The 17,776-nt window shown below is 37.8% G+C and overlaps 2 protein-coding genes across 5 annotated transcripts; one reads left to right on the top strand and one right to left on the bottom strand.

Moving 5' to 3' along the window:
- Nucleotides 1-687: 687 nt before the first annotated feature.
- nat9 (N-acetyltransferase 9) lies at nucleotides 688-17,001 on the bottom strand. 3 transcript variants are annotated; one of them, XM_026178281.2, is made up of 7 exons: nucleotides 16,810-17,001; nucleotides 15,758-15,867; nucleotides 15,529-15,669; nucleotides 15,338-15,397; nucleotides 15,075-15,169; nucleotides 14,838-14,983; nucleotides 688-914 (listed from the first exon to the last, which is right to left on the bottom strand). In XM_026178281.2, exons 1-7 carry the CDS (start codon nucleotides 16,884-16,886, stop codon nucleotides 767-769), a joined length of 777 nt encoding a protein of 258 aa, XP_026034066.2. In that variant the 5' UTR covers nucleotides 16,887-17,001; the 3' UTR covers nucleotides 688-766. The 3 variants fall into 3 exon arrangements, with proteins under 3 accessions (XP_026034066.2, XP_080161157.1, XP_080161158.1); XM_080305031.1 differs by having other exon boundaries at nucleotides 689-914; nucleotides 15,758-15,886; nucleotides 16,810-16,950; XM_080305032.1 differs by lacking the exon at nucleotides 688-914 and having other exon boundaries at nucleotides 13,918-14,983; nucleotides 15,758-15,886; nucleotides 16,810-16,950.
- lrrc59 (leucine rich repeat containing 59) lies at nucleotides 6,010-11,038 on the top strand. 2 transcript variants are annotated; one of them, XM_026178279.2, is made up of 8 exons: nucleotides 6,010-6,180; nucleotides 6,326-6,435; nucleotides 6,593-6,652; nucleotides 7,012-7,170; nucleotides 7,448-7,552; nucleotides 7,635-7,707; nucleotides 8,926-9,117; nucleotides 9,299-11,038. In XM_026178279.2, exons 2-8 carry the CDS (start codon nucleotides 6,334-6,336, stop codon nucleotides 9,580-9,582), a joined length of 975 nt encoding a protein of 324 aa, XP_026034064.1. In that variant the 5' UTR covers nucleotides 6,010-6,180; nucleotides 6,326-6,333; the 3' UTR covers nucleotides 9,583-11,038. The 2 variants fall into 2 exon arrangements, with proteins under 2 accessions (XP_026034064.1, XP_026034065.1); XM_026178280.2 differs by having other exon boundaries at nucleotides 6,020-6,180; nucleotides 9,302-11,038.
- Nucleotides 17,002-17,776: the final 775 nt, after the last annotated feature.

Raw genomic sequence — 17,776 nt, 5'->3', positions numbered from 1 at the left:
TTTACATAGTAGGTGTACTTAGCTTGTTACAGTCCGTAACAGATAATATACTATTTTTAGTTACCATAATCTAATTTGTTCTCATTGGTTACTCAGGACAGAGAAGGACAAAGCCTCTCCAAGTCCTTATCTCAACATTAGGAATTACGGTTGGGTTGAATTTAGGAATGATCAGGTAGTGCTAAGCACCTGCAAGATGCACGTGTACAAATTCCCCTTTGACATTCAGAGCTGCAACCTCTCCGTGAAGTCTATCATGCACTCTGGTGAGCCCATAACATTTTGTTTGCATGTGTTTTCAATGGTCTGATGAGCACACAGCATCAGAAACCACAACATGTATTCCTTCCTTGTTGGACTGCTCACAGTTATTTTTATATTTCACTACAGATGAAGAAATTCTGTTATTCTACCAGGAAAACAGTACTTTGATCTCAGAGTGGTCTCGTGAGGTGATGCACACACAGTACGAGTGGCTGTTCATCAACATGTCAGTCACCAACAAAACTGTTAACCATTTTGGCTTCAACCAAACTACGATTATTTACACTGTAAGTATTGCTAAAAGCAGAATAAAAAAGTTGTTTTTCAATCGGGTACATTGCATACTTTAGCCACACTATGATGACTCATGTTTCTACAGCAAATAAAGGATATCACTATCCATGCTGCTGCGGTTTAGTAAGTTGTAGAGCAATGCAGTGTGCTTGTTGCCAAGTTAGTTGGTTCAAATTAGCAATGATATATTTCAGATAAATACACTTTATTAAGGGGGGGCACACTCTGGCGACAGTGGGAAGGAAAAACTCCCTTTTAACAAGAGGAAACCTCCGGCAGAACCAGGCTCAGGGAGGGGCGGGGCCATCTGCTGCGACCGGTTGGGGTGAGAGAAGGAAGACAGGATAAAAGGCATGCTGTGGAAGAGAGACAGAGATTAAAAACAAGTAGTATTCAGTGCAGAGAGGTCTATTAACACATAGTGAGTGAGAAAGGTGACTGAAGAAGAAATACTCAATGCATCACAGAAATCCCACAGCCACCTACACCTATTGCAGCATTATAGGGATGATTCAGGGTCACCTGATCCAGCCCTAACTATATGCTTTATCGAAAAGAGAAGTTTTAAGCCTAATCTTAAAAGTAGAGATAGTGTCTGTCTCCTGAATCCAAACTGGAAGCTGGTTCCACAGAAGAGGGGCCTGAAAACTGAAGTTCTCCCCTGAGTTCTCCCCATGTTTGCATGGGTTCTCTCTGAGTACTCAGGCTTCCTCAGTCCAAAGACATGTAGTTAGTGGGGATAGGTTAATTTGAAACTCTAAATTGCCCATAGGTGTGAATTCGGGTGTGAATGTGAGAGCGAATAGTTGTCTGAGTCTATGTGTCAGCCCTGTGACAGCTGGGATTGGCTCCAGCCTCCCCGCAACCCTGAAAAAAATAAGTGGAGGAGAATGGATGAATGGATGGATAGTCACTTTATTAATATACATAAATTACTCATATATATACTTCATTTGTAAAAGAGAGTGTAGTTGTACAGAAATGTTCCTTTAAATGTAGCATAACAATGGTGACAGGAATAATGCTAAGATCTTTGCAAGTCAAAGTTACATACCGATCAAACGGCATTGATTCTCAGAGAAAGCAGACATTGTTAACTACCAAGTAAAATAACTGAATGTATCAATCAACAAAAATATATAGCCAGTCCAGACTGAGGCAGCGGCGGCATGTATATGACTCCTATAACGGTATAGGGAACAGCTGTGCAAGGGAGGGATGCTCAGATAGAAGATGCTATTTATAATTTATAAATAAATATAATACAGAAAAGGGCCATCAGATTAATACATAATGCAGGGTACAGGGATCATACAAATAGACTATTTTTCAAAATGCAAGCTATTAAATTCCAAGACTTAGTGGAGTTTAAAACAGTGCAAATAATATATAAAGTAAGAAATAAAATGCTTCCAAAAGAAATCTGTAAATTGATTATAGATAGAGAAGGTGAGTATAACTTAAGAGGGAAATGGAATTTAAAAATACAAAGTGTTAGAACAACTTTAAAAAGTTTGTCTATCTCTATAGCAGGAGTTAAATTATGGAACAGTCTAACAGAAGAAATGAAAGAAAGTAACAACATAAACCAGTTTAAAATGAAATATCAAAAACACATTTTTAACAAATATAAGAATGAAGAAAACAGGGTTAACCCAGGGCGGTAATGTTGCTCGTAATAGTGTTTTAGTTTGTTTGTCTCATAATTTGTCAATCTGCAAACCGTCAGTCCTCATTTATATGAAAGTAACTATTCTGTGGTGGGGCTTGTTTATTTGTTTTGTTTATTTGTTTATTTGTTTGTTTTGTTTTTGTCTTTGCTTTACTTTTGCTTCATATGTTGTTTGCTTAATTTAAGGCTAAAAGAAAATTAAATCAATGAGAGGTAAAATTTGAGGGGGTAGGGACTAATACGTGTATACTTCTGAATACTCCTTTTCAAACAAAAGAATGGAATGATATTTTGTAATGATTGTGAAGTCACATGTTTGAAATAAAAATGAACTGAACTGAATATAATATTCTTTTTGCTACTGCACATTGTCACATAATCTTTGTTTATTGCAGCAAAAAAAATGTTTGATATTGTTACTTGTCTTTCTGTGGCTATCTTGTTAGCATATGTATAGTTACCTCTATCCAACATAACCACCTGACATAAAATTTGGCAGATTACCATGAAGAGGAGATCTGTACTCTACATTGCCAATTTCTTGCTGCCAGTCCTCTTCTTCTTGTTTCTGGACTTGGCTTCTTTCCTGATCTCCGACAGTGGTGGCGAAAAACTCGGCTTTAAGATCACTGTCCTGCTCGCTGTCACAGTGATGCAACTTATTCTCAATGAGATTCTGCCCTGCTCTTCAAACAAGGTTCCACTTATAGGTAATGCAGCTGAATCTATCCTTTGTTTGACTGTGCATAGTGCACCAGTTTTACTGCAGAGTTGAGATCTTTTAACACTGAGCTATTTGTTTTAAAACACAATTAATTTTAATAATGACCAAAGCAACCAAAGATGTACTGATCCACCCGCAAAACACTTCAAGCTGCTCATCTCACTGTAACAACAAGTAACTTTGCTGACTCAACACATTATGTGTCCTTGTGATTACTGGGATTCTGGCCTTCACTCTGTGCTCCAGTCTAATTTCACTTCAGTTAAGTTCTGCTGTATCACATCAAAATACCAGTACACAGCCAATACAGTTAGTGCTTTGAGCAGTCCAATCATGTCAATTATACATCCCCTGGCATTTCACATAAAGGAAACAAACTTACCAGTATATGAGTGTTTTTGTTATTTTTCAGGGCTAATTGTTGTGCAAACCTTAATAAGTCATATCTGTATGATTTTAATACTCTACTCTCAAAATGTTGCACTCTGAAAAGGAAAAGAATAAAATACAAATTAAAAAACTGCAAAATTCATACAATGTTTCTTTAGTAGATACCAATAGCAGTTTTTAACTTTAAAAAATGGTTATGTGCTGCTGTAGACTGTTGGTTAATCTGGCTTACAGACTCAATAATTATTTACTTCTCCATCTTATTGATGCTGTCTGCTCTCCTCAGCAATCTACTGTATTGGAATTTTTGCTCTCATGCTGCTCAGCCTACTGGAGACAATGTTGGTGATGTATCTGATTGAGAAAGACTCAACAGCCCAACACAATGAGACAAATGAGGACCAAAGCCTGACTGAGAGATGTGGGGAAAAACAGCGCAAATCCAACTTTCAGTGCTCTTTTAGAGGTACGCTGTCCCATAGTATCATATAAGCTTATCATACAAACCTCTATTACCCTTGCAGGCTTGTATGTGTAGGTACGGTTTACAAGCTCAGACTGTTTCAGAGCTTACTATATACTGATTGTTTGTATCATTCTAATGATGTGGCGTTCTGTATGTCCTTTAGACATGACAAAATTCATTCACTGTGCATCTGTCTATGATGCAGCTACTGATGAAGCACCACCTGTGACCAAAGAGGTTAGATTAAAGTACAACAGCTATTATAAGCATGGAAGAAATATATCCCTATACTGAATGAGAAAAAAATTACATTATAAGGCAAAAAATGTTTATTGCATGTAGCAGCAACTAATAGACCATATATGGCCTAAAACCTTGTTAATTGCCTTTCTACAAAACCACATTAGGGTAGCACCAACAAACTGATGGAGGTGTCATTTGATATGGAAAAGATCTCAGATGAGCTGGAGAAGATTGAGAAAACTGTGAATCTGCTCAACAGCAACGAGAGCAAAGAGGAGAAATCCGGCTACTGGACCAGAATGGTTAAAGTCATCAACAGGGTTTTCTTAATTTGCTATATCATAGCAGTTACTGTATTTATAGGAACTATGTTTTCATTGTGGAGAACTGCTGAAGACTAGTATCTCTAAAGTCCAATGAAATAACAACAACAACAATAATAATAATAATAATAATAATAATAATAATAATAATAAATATTGCCGATTACATGTACTTATGTGTGGTCTTTGTTCACACCTGTAGTTCATTTCCTTTTGATTAAACCAAGGAATAGGCCAGTTAGGTCAATTTTGTCTCATCTGATGCATCTAATATTTACTGACCTGTTATACATTACTGTATGTATTACACTCTTTTGATGTGAAATGCTCAGTTTATTCTTCAAGTACACAATGAATTATTTAAAGTCTATTGTTTTGTAAGTGTAGCTGACAAATTGAGTTAAAAGCTCATCTGTGGGAATGTAAAACAATGTAGCTACTGCTGCTTTATGTGCACATTTACAACTGTATGCTCTTTTAATGCGTAGTCATTATGTCTTTCTATAACAACCAAAAAACCAACCAGGAGCATGTATCAAAGGTGATCAAATGAAAAAAATTAAATAAATGGAAATTGGAATGTACAATCAGCGGTCTTTATGAGGTACACTTGTTTAACTGCTTGTTGTTGTAAATGTCTAAATAGCCAATCAAACATAACCAGCCAATCAACCTAGCACCTTTGGGATGTATTGAAACATTATCACATCATGGATGTCCAGCTGACAAATCGACAGCAACTTTGTCCTACTATCATGTTAATATGAACCAAAATATTTGAGCAATGTCTAAATGTGTGTCACAGAGAATTAAGGAAAGTGTTCCTGTTGAGTGTATGTGTGTGGGTGAGTGTGCAGTCCAGAGAGATCTACCTCCACGCTGTAAGCTATCCAAAATGGTAAATACTTTTTCTTCTTTCTTCTTCTTCTTCTTCTTCTTATTATTATATAATATATTTTAAATTTGGTGCAGTGTTAGACTATTGCCAATTTCTAGAAAGTTGGCATTGATAAAACATTGGTTCTGGCTATTTCTTGATGTTGTATTTTAAAAGTTGCAGGTGGTAGAATTTTATTATTTGTAAATTTACATTTACAAATCACAATGTAAATTTTCACAAATTCTGAATTACAGAATTTCTCAACATTCAATTTAATAGCAATGCCTGGTGAAAGATATAGTAGATCATTTGTCTTTGGGCTCAGCGCTAAAGGGACTCTTTCATTAATTCTTCCATTAGAAACGCTGCACAATTGCAAAACTTTTCATTAAAGCTTCCTCTTGTACAATCAGTTTAAGCCTCTTAATTTCACATCTATGTAAATTTAAGAGAAGATGCTGAAGTTTGGGTTCTTTTGCACTTGAGGGATGTCAAGAAGAGAAGCATGGATTGACACATCAAATATAACTGCCATTTCTATTGCCCCCACACACTAACTATTTTAATTTGTTTATAATTATTACTCACAATTTATATTTTATTTAATAATTTCATATTATCATATTCATCATTTATAATTTAGTATATTATGACTTTTAAGAATAAGATCAAAGATAGCACTGGTTGCAGTGCGCTGTTTCCTCCGTTGCTACAGGGGGCGCTGTTCGCTTCAGTATCTCCGTATTGTCGCTCAGTTAGTGACGTGGATTTTCATTGAAGCAGTCAGTGCTGCCAGAAGCAGTTTCTCCAGCCTTATAGAGCTCTCCTTCTAACGCATTTTAACCACATTTACAAGGTGAATCCGTCGCTCTCTTTCGTCGTGTTTCACTTTTTAACACAGTTGTGCCGCAGCTGTCGAAACAGGTGAGCAGGTCGCGTAAAATGTTCACATTGCAGGGTTTTCCTGTTGCTAGTTCAGAAGTATCTGCAGTAAAAAACTACAGAAACTGGCCACTCATGTCAGTATTTCTTTGTGACAGTCCTTGTGATGTGTGTTTACTCACCACAGACTCCAGGATGAGTAAAAACAGCAAAGTGTTGAACCTGAAGGATAAAATCAGTGGGAATGAAGTGGACCTGAGCTTGTGTAATCTCACTGAGGTGCCAGTCAGGGAGCTGGTAAGTTACTCAGCTGCTTCAAAGCATACTGTAGTTTTACACTCACCGTTACTCTGCTGTGGTTTGTTCCCATTTCTGTTTCTTGGTTAAAATGTCTGTTAAATAATTACCTGCCACTAATGTCAAACTTGACTTGTAATGTGATGTTTTCCAATAGGCCTTGTTCCCCAAAGTAACAGTTGTGGACTTATCTTGTAACAACATTACCTCCCTTCCTGTGAGTATTGAACACTCAGATTAAACATTTTGTTTGTTTTTGATCAAGTTGATGCTCTTAATAATACAATTTCTTGCAAAGACTGTTTGTTTGAGAAGTTTTAGAGGTCAAAATTATTTTATCTTATTAGGTAATTGATCATCTTCAAATGTTTTAAGTATTTCTTTGTCTTAGTTACTTTTTCATTGTTTTAAAAAGTAATCACTCTTGCTTTAGTGAAGTATTTTCAGTAACTTACATTTTCTGAAACTCTGGGAGCGACAAGTTGAATTACCCTGCATGCATTCAAATGTCTTAATGAATGAGCTGGGATGTTTATAACTGCTGTGTGTCTCTTTGACTGGGTTATCCTCCTGCAGCCAGAATTCTGCAACCTGACCCACCTAGTGAAGGTGGATCTGAGTAAAAACCAGCTGACCGGTCTCCCAGATGACCTGGGGAACCTGGTGAACCTTCAGCATCTAGACCTGTACAACAATAAGCTGACAAACCTGCCAGTGAGCTTCTCTCAGCTCAGGGTGGGTGTTCTTTGATAGATGTGCATCCATTGTTTAAGTTAGCCTCATCCAGCAGCCTTAGCTTAGCATAAAGAGCTAAATTCATAGCCAGAGTTTGACCTAAATCTCAGGAAGACGCTAGTATATGTTTCTAAACAAAAATCCTTTGCTTTTTTGTTAACCTTTGCTGCTGATAACTTGCTGTTTTCTTACTTTGTAATTACAAGGTGTGAAGCGTGTGGTTGTTGAGGTTCCCAAGCTCAGTTTTGGCTCTTTCTGTGTGTGTCTTTGTGTTCAGAGTCTCAAATGGTTGGACCTAAAGGATAACCCACTGGAGCTTGGCCTGGCCAAGGCAGCAGGAGACTGTCTGGATGAGAAACAGTGCAAACAGTGCGCCACTAAGGTGACAGAGAGAATGACGAGTCAGCAAATTGATGATATTACCATAAATGCGTCCAATACTAAAGATCGTGGGGGTTTTTTAGGTTCTGCAGCACATGAGAGCCATTCAGGAGGAGGTCGATCATGCTCGAGAGAAACGACTTTTAAGAGAAAAAGGTAGGCAACATAATCATTCGAGAACTTCAAAAAAGTAATAACTAGGAGAAAAAAAGCTATTTTAAACTAACAAGTATACTGTTGCATTTGGTTGAGAAAACTGTTTGATACATTAAAAGAAACTGATTTGCAAAGTGGGGTCATATCCTCCCCAAGTGTTACAGGAACATATTTATCCTGTGTATCGTCCACACAAACAACACATTTTTGAAGTTGTGTGAAATGTAGCGGAAACTTCATCTGTAGCTTTAAAAAAACAAATGCAGTGGAATACAGTGAAGTTAAGTATTTCTTACTGAGATCCAGGGTTGTAGAAATTATGAAAACGCACATTTAAAATGCTCTGCGTATAGTAAGGAAACTTAGATGTTATCAACCATTAGCATTCACACCGATTGATGTACATTAATGAAGCACGAGTCTCATTGTGCCCTTGGAATAGATTATAAAAGGATTTGAAAATGTTGACTGAATAAAAATGGAGGATTATAGAATTAATACTACAGAAGTGCTATTAAAACAAAAAAACCCCATAAAACAGGAAAAATAATAAAAATAAATAATAAATGAATGAATAATAAAAAATAATTCTGATGAAAATGTGGGACTTTGAGGGTGAATTCTATCACAATTAATATTGTTCTTACTATTAAAACATTGTGGTTAAAAGTTGCAGTGACACAGAATGATTACATGTGTAAAATAAGACTGCTATTACGCTAGTTTATTTTTACACAGGCACAAGTATGTTATGTTCCTAGTTGGGGGTTTAAAACACAAAAAGTCTAAATAGTATGAATCTAAAAAGCAGACATCAAGACAAATGAAACAAGGAAAACTATACTTACGACTTTACTGTAAAGTGTGTTCATGAATTCTTTCATTCAGTCATGCATTGCTCCACCACTCAAATCTATCATTGTTAAAAATCTGAGTTTTCAGTTAGATAAATGTATTTAAAGGTTAGTGCAGACTCGCACAATAATTTTGTGGGTTGTTTTTGTTCTGGATTATTTGAAAAAGTATCGCAAACAACAGACTGAGAGGATCGTTGTTAATGGGAGTCTTGTTGCCGCTGTGAAAAGAAGTAAATGCACTTCATCTCATTTATGGACAGCAGGAAAAAGCTCCCTGAAATACAAGCTTATAATGTCCCAGCAAGAATAAATCTGTGTAATTGCATCTCTTCTGGCCACATTTCCTTCATCCTTTAATCAGAGCTGGAGAGGAAGAGGGAGGCGAAGCAGAGGGAGAGGGAGGCCAGAGAGAGGGAGGCTCGCAAACGGGAAAAGGCAGAGGAGAAGGAGAAGAGGAGGAAAGAGTACAATGCTCAGAAGGCAGCACTGGCTGCACAAGAGCAACAGAAGAAGAAAAGTGAGGAGAAGAAGAAGAAGAACGGACAGGCAGCAGGTGGTAAATCTATTGAAATAGAAAGTATTCGTATCTATGTTTGAAGACTTTATTCAGCTTGTAACAGGCCTTTTCTTTTTTCCTTTTTCTTTGAAATGCACAAATCACTCAAAGTGGTCAGAAAATCTTTTATTTCTGGTTTGACGAGTCACTCTGATATCAAGCATGTGTTTCGTTACAGCAGATAAAAAGGTCGCTGTGGAGTCTAAGCCTAAACCTCGCCGTTCTGTCATTGGTCTGATCTTCAAGCTCCTCCTCCTGCTGCTTGTGGGATTGGCTGGAGTCGCCGCTGTCTGTCACCTGACTGACCTGCAAAAGGAAGCTTTCTGTCTGCCGATAAACGCCGCAGTGGACGACGGCCTATCCTGGGCCAAAGAGCAGCAGATTGTGCTCAGACAGCTGGTGCAGAATCTGTCGACTGCAGCGAAAGAGTTTCTCGAATCCACACAAACATCTAAGAACTAAATACTCAAGCCTCCATCAAAGCTCAGAGCTCCAGGTTTTCCACTATCACCTGTGAACCAAGGGATTTTGTGTGTTTGTTTTTTAAATATGAGAAATCATGAGTCTCATTAAAATGGGTAACCCTGCATCTCCTTACCATGTTTGTGATGCTGGGGAGGTGAAAGGTCTGTACAGATAAATGACAATGGAACAGGTGTGAAAACCATCTTAAATTCCTATGGAATTGTCTCTCTTGTACCCTCTTTGTACTACAGTGTGTTTTTTAAAAAAGAAGAAGAAGTAATCATCTTAAATGTCTCCCTGTCAACCATGTTTTGCACTTTGACCAGCAGCCAGCTGGTTTGTTTTCTGTGCATTACACGGAGCACAGGCTGTATTTGAGAGACGTTCAGTGAAGTGTCAGGGGGCCCTGTCTGTGCTGCACCAGTCACATGTTAGCTGCCAGTCACAGTTGTCCATTTGCCAGTGTTAGATTAGGCAGTCTGAGCATGTGCAGTAAAAGCTGTGTCAATACAAAGCCTTTCCAGCCATATAGTCAACCCTCCTTAATTTTGCACTTTGGAGTCCAAATGATAGAAGTGGATTTTATGTTGTCACAGCTTATATCCTCAGCCGGCAAAACATTTTCAGTCACACGAATACCAAAGATATCAGAGGTAATTAAGAAAAAGTGTCGGTATTATCCAGCAGAGAGCAAAATCTCTTGTTTAGTACATCCTGTTTCCTGCTTCCAGATCTTTAACAAGAGCAAAAATCCCCTTTCTGACGGTGTAAAGTTGCTTAACCACAAATCGAATCCCGTTTAATAAAAGAAAAGGGCAATTTCAACAGCACATCTCGGTTTTTCTGCATAATAAATAAATGCTGCTGTAGTACGTGCAAGAAATCTGTCTGCACAAATAAATAAAGTGTAATTCATTACTTTGATGGTGTATGAATGTCATAGGAAGAGATCTTTATCAATAGGAAAGGATGGCCTCCATCCAGTGGCCCAACAACCATCTTCCAAGATTGAATTCGATGTCTTCCATTTCACTATAAAGCTCTGTTTCCTTTATGTGCGTTTATAATTTAAAAAAAAACAGCAAATCAGAAAACAAACGTTTACCTTGAAAGCTCAATGTGCAAATTTAGAAATACTAAATAATTTCAGTTCTGATATAAATTAAAGCTCAGCCAATGCTGATGATTCTAATACAACAGGTCATTTTAAACTTGATAACTCTTTTTTTTCATAAATCCTGCACAGATTGTATCATTTCATAGATTTTTCCTGCTTCCCAACTGTGAGTATTTATCGCAGACCTAATTTTTCAGTAACAATGTACAAACTGTAAATTTGTCTTTAAACTGGACTACCAATAAACAAGCTTTGCTACTGTCGCAATAAATGAATGTTTAATTCAGATGCAGCGGTGAAGGACAAATAAAACTCATTCAGATATTCTGTTTCAAACATCTTTAGTTGTGAATTTCATTCATTTTCACTTTATTGAAAGAGTGGTGTGCTGTTTTTAAAAGCGTGGCATGTCTATCTATGTCTTTCTAACCCCCAAGACTGCTAGTTCAATGTGCATATTGAATTAGCAGTGTAAATAAAAAGCCTTTTAAAAAAAAATCTGTTTTTTTGTGTAATTTTCCTGTCGGCATAATTAAATGTGCTGCAAAACATATTTGGCTCATATATTGTTTGTGACAGAATAACACCTTGGTGACAAGAAAATGCCGTCAATAGGTTCAGGTCTAGTTTTGTCTTTGTTAATGTAAAATATAGTGTTCAGTCTCTGCACTGCCATTTCATGACATTAGCTGCAGACAATAAATAAAGGCAGGACTTGTACTATGCATTTTTTTTTAAGTTCCATCTCTCCTCTGCTAATTCGACGTATTTCAGCTTTAGCATAGCATTCAAAATAGTGTTGAGGTGGTGCAATATGGAATAGAAGAAATGGTCAACATCCTGGTCATTTATGTAAACGCTGACACGTTTCTTTAGTTATAACCCCAACAAGTTGGATAGTTGGCTTCCTGGGTTTTGCAGTTTGGTGAAATGTTTAACGTTGTTGTAAAATGTTGTGAAACATAAAGTACTCAGGTGATGGAGAAAGTAATAGAGAATCAGTGTGTAATGAGCCTGAATGTAGCTTCTCTGGAGCTTCTGACTTTATTACATCAATGTGACAAACAGGTGGAGCTCATGTGATTATTTGGTATGTTATATGTTAAAGCACCAGGATGGGCTTGGTGGTGAAATGCAGCTTAGAAGGTCAAAAAAGAACTATAATGCTCATATTCAAGTTACCATTGATGATCATTGTTAGTGTTTAAGAAAACATCTTGATCCACTTTTACAGCTGCACTAAGACACCTCAGAGGACTCTGTGCTGTTAGAGCCATTCTCCAAAACTAGACTAAAACTAAACTAAACGAGCTAGAAATTGCAAACAATACCACAAACATTACTCAGAATGCACTCCTTGGACAATTGAAACCTGAGACTATAAACCACCTAATATGACCAACAAAGCGTTCCGTTTTAGCTGCCGCTGCCATCCATTAGCTTTTTGTCTAATACGACCATTTTGTGTGAATGAAGTCTGGGAAACCACAACAAATAAGTTTTTAAAAAAAAGAAAGAAAATGGGTGGAAAGTGCCTTTAGTGGCGGTTCGTGTTTCCTAAATCTGATTTTCCAAAATAGGGTTGGAAGGAAATTCAATTAAAGGTTTGGTGTCACAACTGAAGTTAATGTAGCAATTCTTCAAAAAAAAAAGTACCTCTCAGTTCAAGTCTAACAAAACAAGACTGAAAGAAATCATTTCAGTCTTGAACAATCATTCAAGCAGCCACACTGCAATCTGCTTTTCGTTAGGTCCATGTTTTTGGGAGAATTACTTTTTTTGAGGGTAATTTTGAGAAAAAAAAAGTACATTATATCACCTGTTTTGGAATTTCTATATATCTTTTCCCTATTTTAAGGGCTCAGAAGTAATCCATTTTACAGCTCCATGAGGCCTGTTCCATCATTATTTAATGACAAATTAGGCAGATAAATCTGGAGTTCATCTGGAGTTGATTTCAAGTCTTAAACTTGATGGGGAAAAAACCTTTCACAGGTCAGCAATCAACAGATGTCTTTATAAAAAAGGAAATCCTGACAGTTTAAGAATCATCTGGATTGTATTCTTCAATAGCCCAGTCAGTCACATGATCTGAACCCAGTGTAGCATGGTCTTCAGTTACTGAAGGCCGAAAGACCCACAAAGAAGCAGAAACTGAAGGTGGATGCAGATGAAAGCGTGCATTTCAATCACATCTCTGCTCTTTGATATGAAATCCACTGTGGTTGTGTACAGGGACAAAAATCACAAATATGACATGTCCAAAAACTTATGGACCTAACTGCAGAACTCCCTTAAGGTGTAGACTAGCATTAGCTTGTATCACACTTGTGCTAATATCACACAGTAATGATACGACTTAACTGAAGTTGATGAGGAGAAGAGGAAAATTTTAATTAGTTTGTTAGTTACGACCTTATATTCTGCCCTTCTCCCCTTTTCTGGGAGGCAGTGGGGAGGTGGAGCGTACAGCCCGATCCGGCGGGGAGGTCTGGGAAGCCAGATTGGGCGCCCCCCTTCCGGCTCTCCTCTCTGCTCTCTCCTATCTTGTCCCTTTTGTGTTACTTCTCTCTATCATCATTTCTACCCCTTTGAAGAATTTAGGCTCCATAAATGCTAAAGAGGTAAGTATTATTTCTCAGTTGCAGTGAATAGATAGAAAATAAACTGTAGGAAACTAAACAGAAGAAAGGAGAAGAAAAATAACAGTTTAACATAAACCAGTGACACGCTCTAGGGCCTGATCAACCCTGGCAGGGCCTCCTTATATGAGGGGGTCTAGTGATAATGGCCGAAACACCCGATGAATCCAAGGTCCACTACTGACGATGTGTCCTAAACTTTAAAATGATCATCTAGATCAGATCTCTAATCCCTAAACCTAACCAAGGAAGGAAAATGGCAGATTAGCCTGAGTAAGACCGAAAGTTGAGGCACAGAACGATGTGTACTGCTGGTAAAGTTTCTGGGCTGCCTTTCCTCATGACAGCCATCCCTCAAGAGTCTCTCCATCTAAAGCAATGCACCAGGGACTGTAACATCTAGTCCTTTTTCCTGAATCTCAAGACCTCATGAATGTCCATTGTTGACTGAATAGGAGGACAGTGAGATTTAGGAGTATGAAGTATGAAAATGGCAATAAAGCTCCCGCAGCTGGCATTTAATGTTTGACACCAACCAGTTTTCAGCAACAAAATTGAGAAAAATATGTGACATTAAGAGGAATATGAGACTTTAATGTATAAGAGATGTGTAAATAACACATTAGGCTGTGGTTTTTAATGGCTGTGCATCAGTAAGTGGAAAAAAGCTCTTAATTTCATTCTGGGGACAGAGTGAATAATTAAAAAGAAGTAGCGCCTAATGCTGCTGAAAGCTGGTGACTAAAACCATCAGTTTGGTCCAATTTGAAGTTTAGTTTCAAAAAGTCAGAACTGGTCAATAGAAATACTGAACCAAACATAAAAACATCACCTTTCAATTTTAAGTGTAAAGCTTCTCCAAATTAACTTGGTTTATAGATAGAGAAGCACAAATCTTTGCATTGGCAAGTGATTTCTAGTTTGCTAAGGTGGTACGCAATCAATATAAAGTGAACCAGCTCCACTAAAAACATCAGCCACAGCATCTTTCATTTCATTTTAGTCCTCGGGTCGGAGATGACAACGGTTAAATCAATGTCTCGACTACAGTACACGATTTGATACGTGAGGATGAAAGTTTGATGTCATATTCACACCTATGCATTTGTTTTTCAACAGTGTTCAGGTTACAATTTGCAGGTTTTTTCCTCCGCAAAGTCCAACATCCAGCAAGATCACACCAAAACCACCAAGACGAATTCCACAAACCTGGTGAAGCGTATCCAAAAAGGAAGAACCCATTCAACTCTATTGTGAATCTGGATTTCCTTATTTAAAATTGTATAATGAGGTATGGCTTTGTCCTTGTCTGCCTCTGTTTGTCTTATAATCAGAATTTTTTGCCACTATGTGACAGAAAATAACATTTCTTGTGACTCGAATACAGAATTCTGTTGCAAGTTTTCAGATTCACATGTCATCCTGTCACATCATCCTGCTTCACAAGCTGAAGTCTTTAGAAGGTGAGTGAGAAGCTCAGTATAGAACCTCACTGTGAGAGCAGTTCAGGTCCGCTGCTGCAGGTCTGTCTGTAATCTCGTTCCTTCACGTGAGCTGCATCGTCCAGCAGCTTCGTCCGAACGGACTCATCTACCGTCAGCTCGAGTGTCACCTCTTTAAACACTGCACACTGCGACACCTGCAGCAAGCAAGACTTTGTATTGAATTCCCAAAGAAAAGGTTTATTTTATAGAGCATATCCACAATTCCACACAGTGGGATCTGGTTACCTCTTGGAAGTGGAGCTTCTTGAACATGGTGATGCTGACCTGGTTCTCCAGCCCGATCTTTGCTTGGAACTTTCTGACTCCGAGTTTGGTGACTCCTGATGGAGGAAAACACGCTAATCACCACCATAAAATAACTGTTTTTTACAAATGTAATGTAAAAACTGTACTATACTGTCTACAGTACTTAAAAAAAAGGCTGAAAAAATCTTTCATTTCCATACAGAAATCTTTAAAAGTCTGACAGACTGTTCTGGCTGCCTCACCATAGCACATCATCATACGTGTCACCTCCTTTCCGATGCCCTTGCCTCTGTAACTGGGCTCTGTTAAAAAACAAACAATAAGAACACTTCTTCTTTATCACAGAATCAAAACAATGTAACAACTGAACAAAAAGTCTGCACCGAGCATGTAAAAATGCACTGATTGCTCTCTTATAGATGTTTTTAAGAACCTGCTATCATGATCTCCAGCTCAGCCAGCGAAGGGTCTGTTGGATCAGTCAGGAAGATGTTGACATCTCCCACCATGCACTGCTCCTCCTCCACACTGGGGTCAGCCCACCGCTGCTTGTCCAAAATTATGAACGTGCACTCTGGAAAGGCAACATAAAAACACACAAACACAATGAAAATGCTTTTCTTGGCATTGCTTTCCTATCATGTCTACTGACGGCTCCTCACTGTCGTCATCTTCCCTCCAGCTCTTCTGCATGTCGTACTCCTGATCCAGGGTCAGCGGCTCTGAAGCGGTCAGCTGCTGCAGCTCCGGAGACTTCATCCACTCATGATACCTGGATGAAGTTAAACTCACTAATAAAGACGCCCAGGAAATATGAAATAACAAAGACAGCTGGTTACTATGATCAAACTAAATTACTCAGAAATTGAAACATTTGCTGTAATAATAAAAAATAAATAAATAATGGGTTGAGAAAAATCTATTATTGCCAGAATTACGGTAATTATGAACTATATGTTTTAATACAGATATGATATGGGAGGTACTTGTGATTTTGCTGTGAAAAAGGCTATAATAGAAGACAACTGTGGCAGATATGCATCTTGCTTCTGGCTCAACCTGTTCAGGAGTTCTCCAGCTGGCTATGTCAATAAAACTGCTGCATGACAAACTATTTAACTAACTTTTACAGCCACACTCACATGTAAAGAAGCATCCGATGGAAAAACAAACGATGAGCTGAATGAGAACTCAGAGAAAAACATCTGCATGACTGTGTGGCTCAGTCATTTTATTTCAGTGTTATATGACAGGTTATCTCTAACATTAATTTAGGGGGATGACCAGTTTAGAAACACTCTTATAGTGCAATACATCTTAACGAGTTGCAACACAATAGTTAATAGTGCAAAAGCAGAGAAAAGGCTAAGATTATGCCTCCTTTTTCCAGGTTTCACACTTCGCAAAGCCTTTGAAAGACCACGTATTTGATACCTCTGCCTTAAAACATACTCTTTACTAAAGACAAATAATGTGTCATTAAGCAGTAAATATGACCTGAACGGATTAATCTTTATTCTTTGTATTGCCTTTCCTTGTGCAGTTGTAAATGCTATTGTAAACAAATGTTTTATACTTAGCACTAAAAGACTGTCACATAAAGAGACACACACATTGTAACAAAATGTGGTGATAAGAAGAGGAATAAAAGGGGCAGAGGACAGTAAACAGCTGTGATGCGGGGATCGCTTCCACTAACAGCTGTTCACGTTACCTGGGCACGTGGTTTACGTTGTAAGGAACCAGCACGACTCTGTGTCCCTCCAGTAAAGTGTTCTCGTTTATCTTCATGGCATCAAACCGCTGATGAAGCTGTAATAACTTTAAAAGCGATCCACGTTTCTGCTCAGACACCGCTTCCGCATACACGCTTCCTGCAGCTGCGCACAGGAGTCACACAGACAGGAGGCGCCACCTGCCGGACAGGATTAGGAAGCACGAAAGGCAGGGAGGTTTTGTTTTGTTTTTGCAGAACTTTATTTGAAATTGTAAAGTGAACAGTCAATCATTCCAGTTCAGTTTGTACAGTAGACATTCAGGGCAAATAAGAGTAACAATAAGCAATACAATGAAAATGAAAATAAGAGGGGTAAATAAATAAATAAAGAAGAAAAAAAGGGATGTGACAGACTTCATAGTAGCTTTGTGCTTGAAAATTGTATCTGTGACAGCTCATTTGTTGAAAATTTCTGGATGAATTTCAATTAATGATAAACCTTTTTAATTTGAATTTCATTTAAGAGAGTTTAAGTAATATTCAATTTCAATTAAAAACAAACTAAATATTGGGATTGAGTTTTGAAATTTACATTTATGCATGTGGAATTTCCCTAGTAAGATATTAAGATTGGCAATGGCACATAATTTATTTTCTTTGGTTTCAAAGTAAGTGATAATGTCCTTCCGGGGAGTTTAAACTTCTAACACTAACCTGTGACTCATGGATGAACCAGTCATGTGCTTACACATAACAGACATTTTGGCAAAGAAACTATTTTAAATGATTTTAAATTGTATAAAATTTTGTAGCATTTTTGTATCAAGATATTAGCATAAAACCTCCATGATGTACAGTGTGCCCTTAAGTTTGAGGAAGCTGGACAGTGTGGACAAGTAAAAAAGTGACAAGTCTAACCAACTATCAGCAGCTTCTGAAAGTCATATCCTTGAGAAATATCCCA

This window comes from Astatotilapia calliptera, chromosome 8 (genome assembly GCF_964374335.1).
Source record: "Astatotilapia calliptera chromosome 8, fAstCal68.1, whole genome shotgun sequence".
Classification (NCBI taxonomy): Eukaryota; Metazoa; Chordata; class Actinopteri; order Cichliformes; family Cichlidae; genus Astatotilapia; species Astatotilapia calliptera.
The sequence above is the reverse complement of the archived record's forward strand: the minus strand, read 5'-3'. Positions and strand labels throughout refer to the sequence as shown.

What these genes read in the sequence shown, in the direction of transcription:
- lrrc59 (XM_026178279.2), top strand. Translation starts at nt 6,334, where the DNA reads ATGAGTAAAAACAGCAAAGTGTTGAACCTGAAGGATAAAATCAGTGGG. An exon ending in ACAACATTACCTCCCTTCCT is followed by an intron (nt 6,653 to 7,011) that starts GTGAGTATTGAA and finishes ATCCTCCTGCAG; the next exon opens with CCAGAATTCTGCAACCTGAC. An exon ending in TGAGCTTCTCTCAGCTCAGG is followed by an intron (nt 7,171 to 7,447) that starts GTGGGTGTTCTT and finishes CTTTGTGTTCAG; the next exon opens with AGTCTCAAATGGTTGGACCT.
- nat9 (XM_026178281.2), bottom strand. Translation starts at nt 16,886, where the DNA reads ATGAAGATAAACGAGAACACTTTACTGGAGGGACACAGAGTCGTGCTG. An exon ending in CTGGAGGGAAGATGACGACA is followed by an intron (nt 15,670 to 15,757) that starts GTGAGGAGCCGT and finishes TTGCCTTTCCAG; the next exon opens with AGTGCACGTTCATAATTTTG. An exon ending in GGACCTGAACTGCTCTCACA is followed by an intron (nt 915 to 14,837) that starts GTGAGGTTCTAT and finishes TCTCTTCCACAG; the next exon opens with CATGCCTTTTATCCTGTCTT.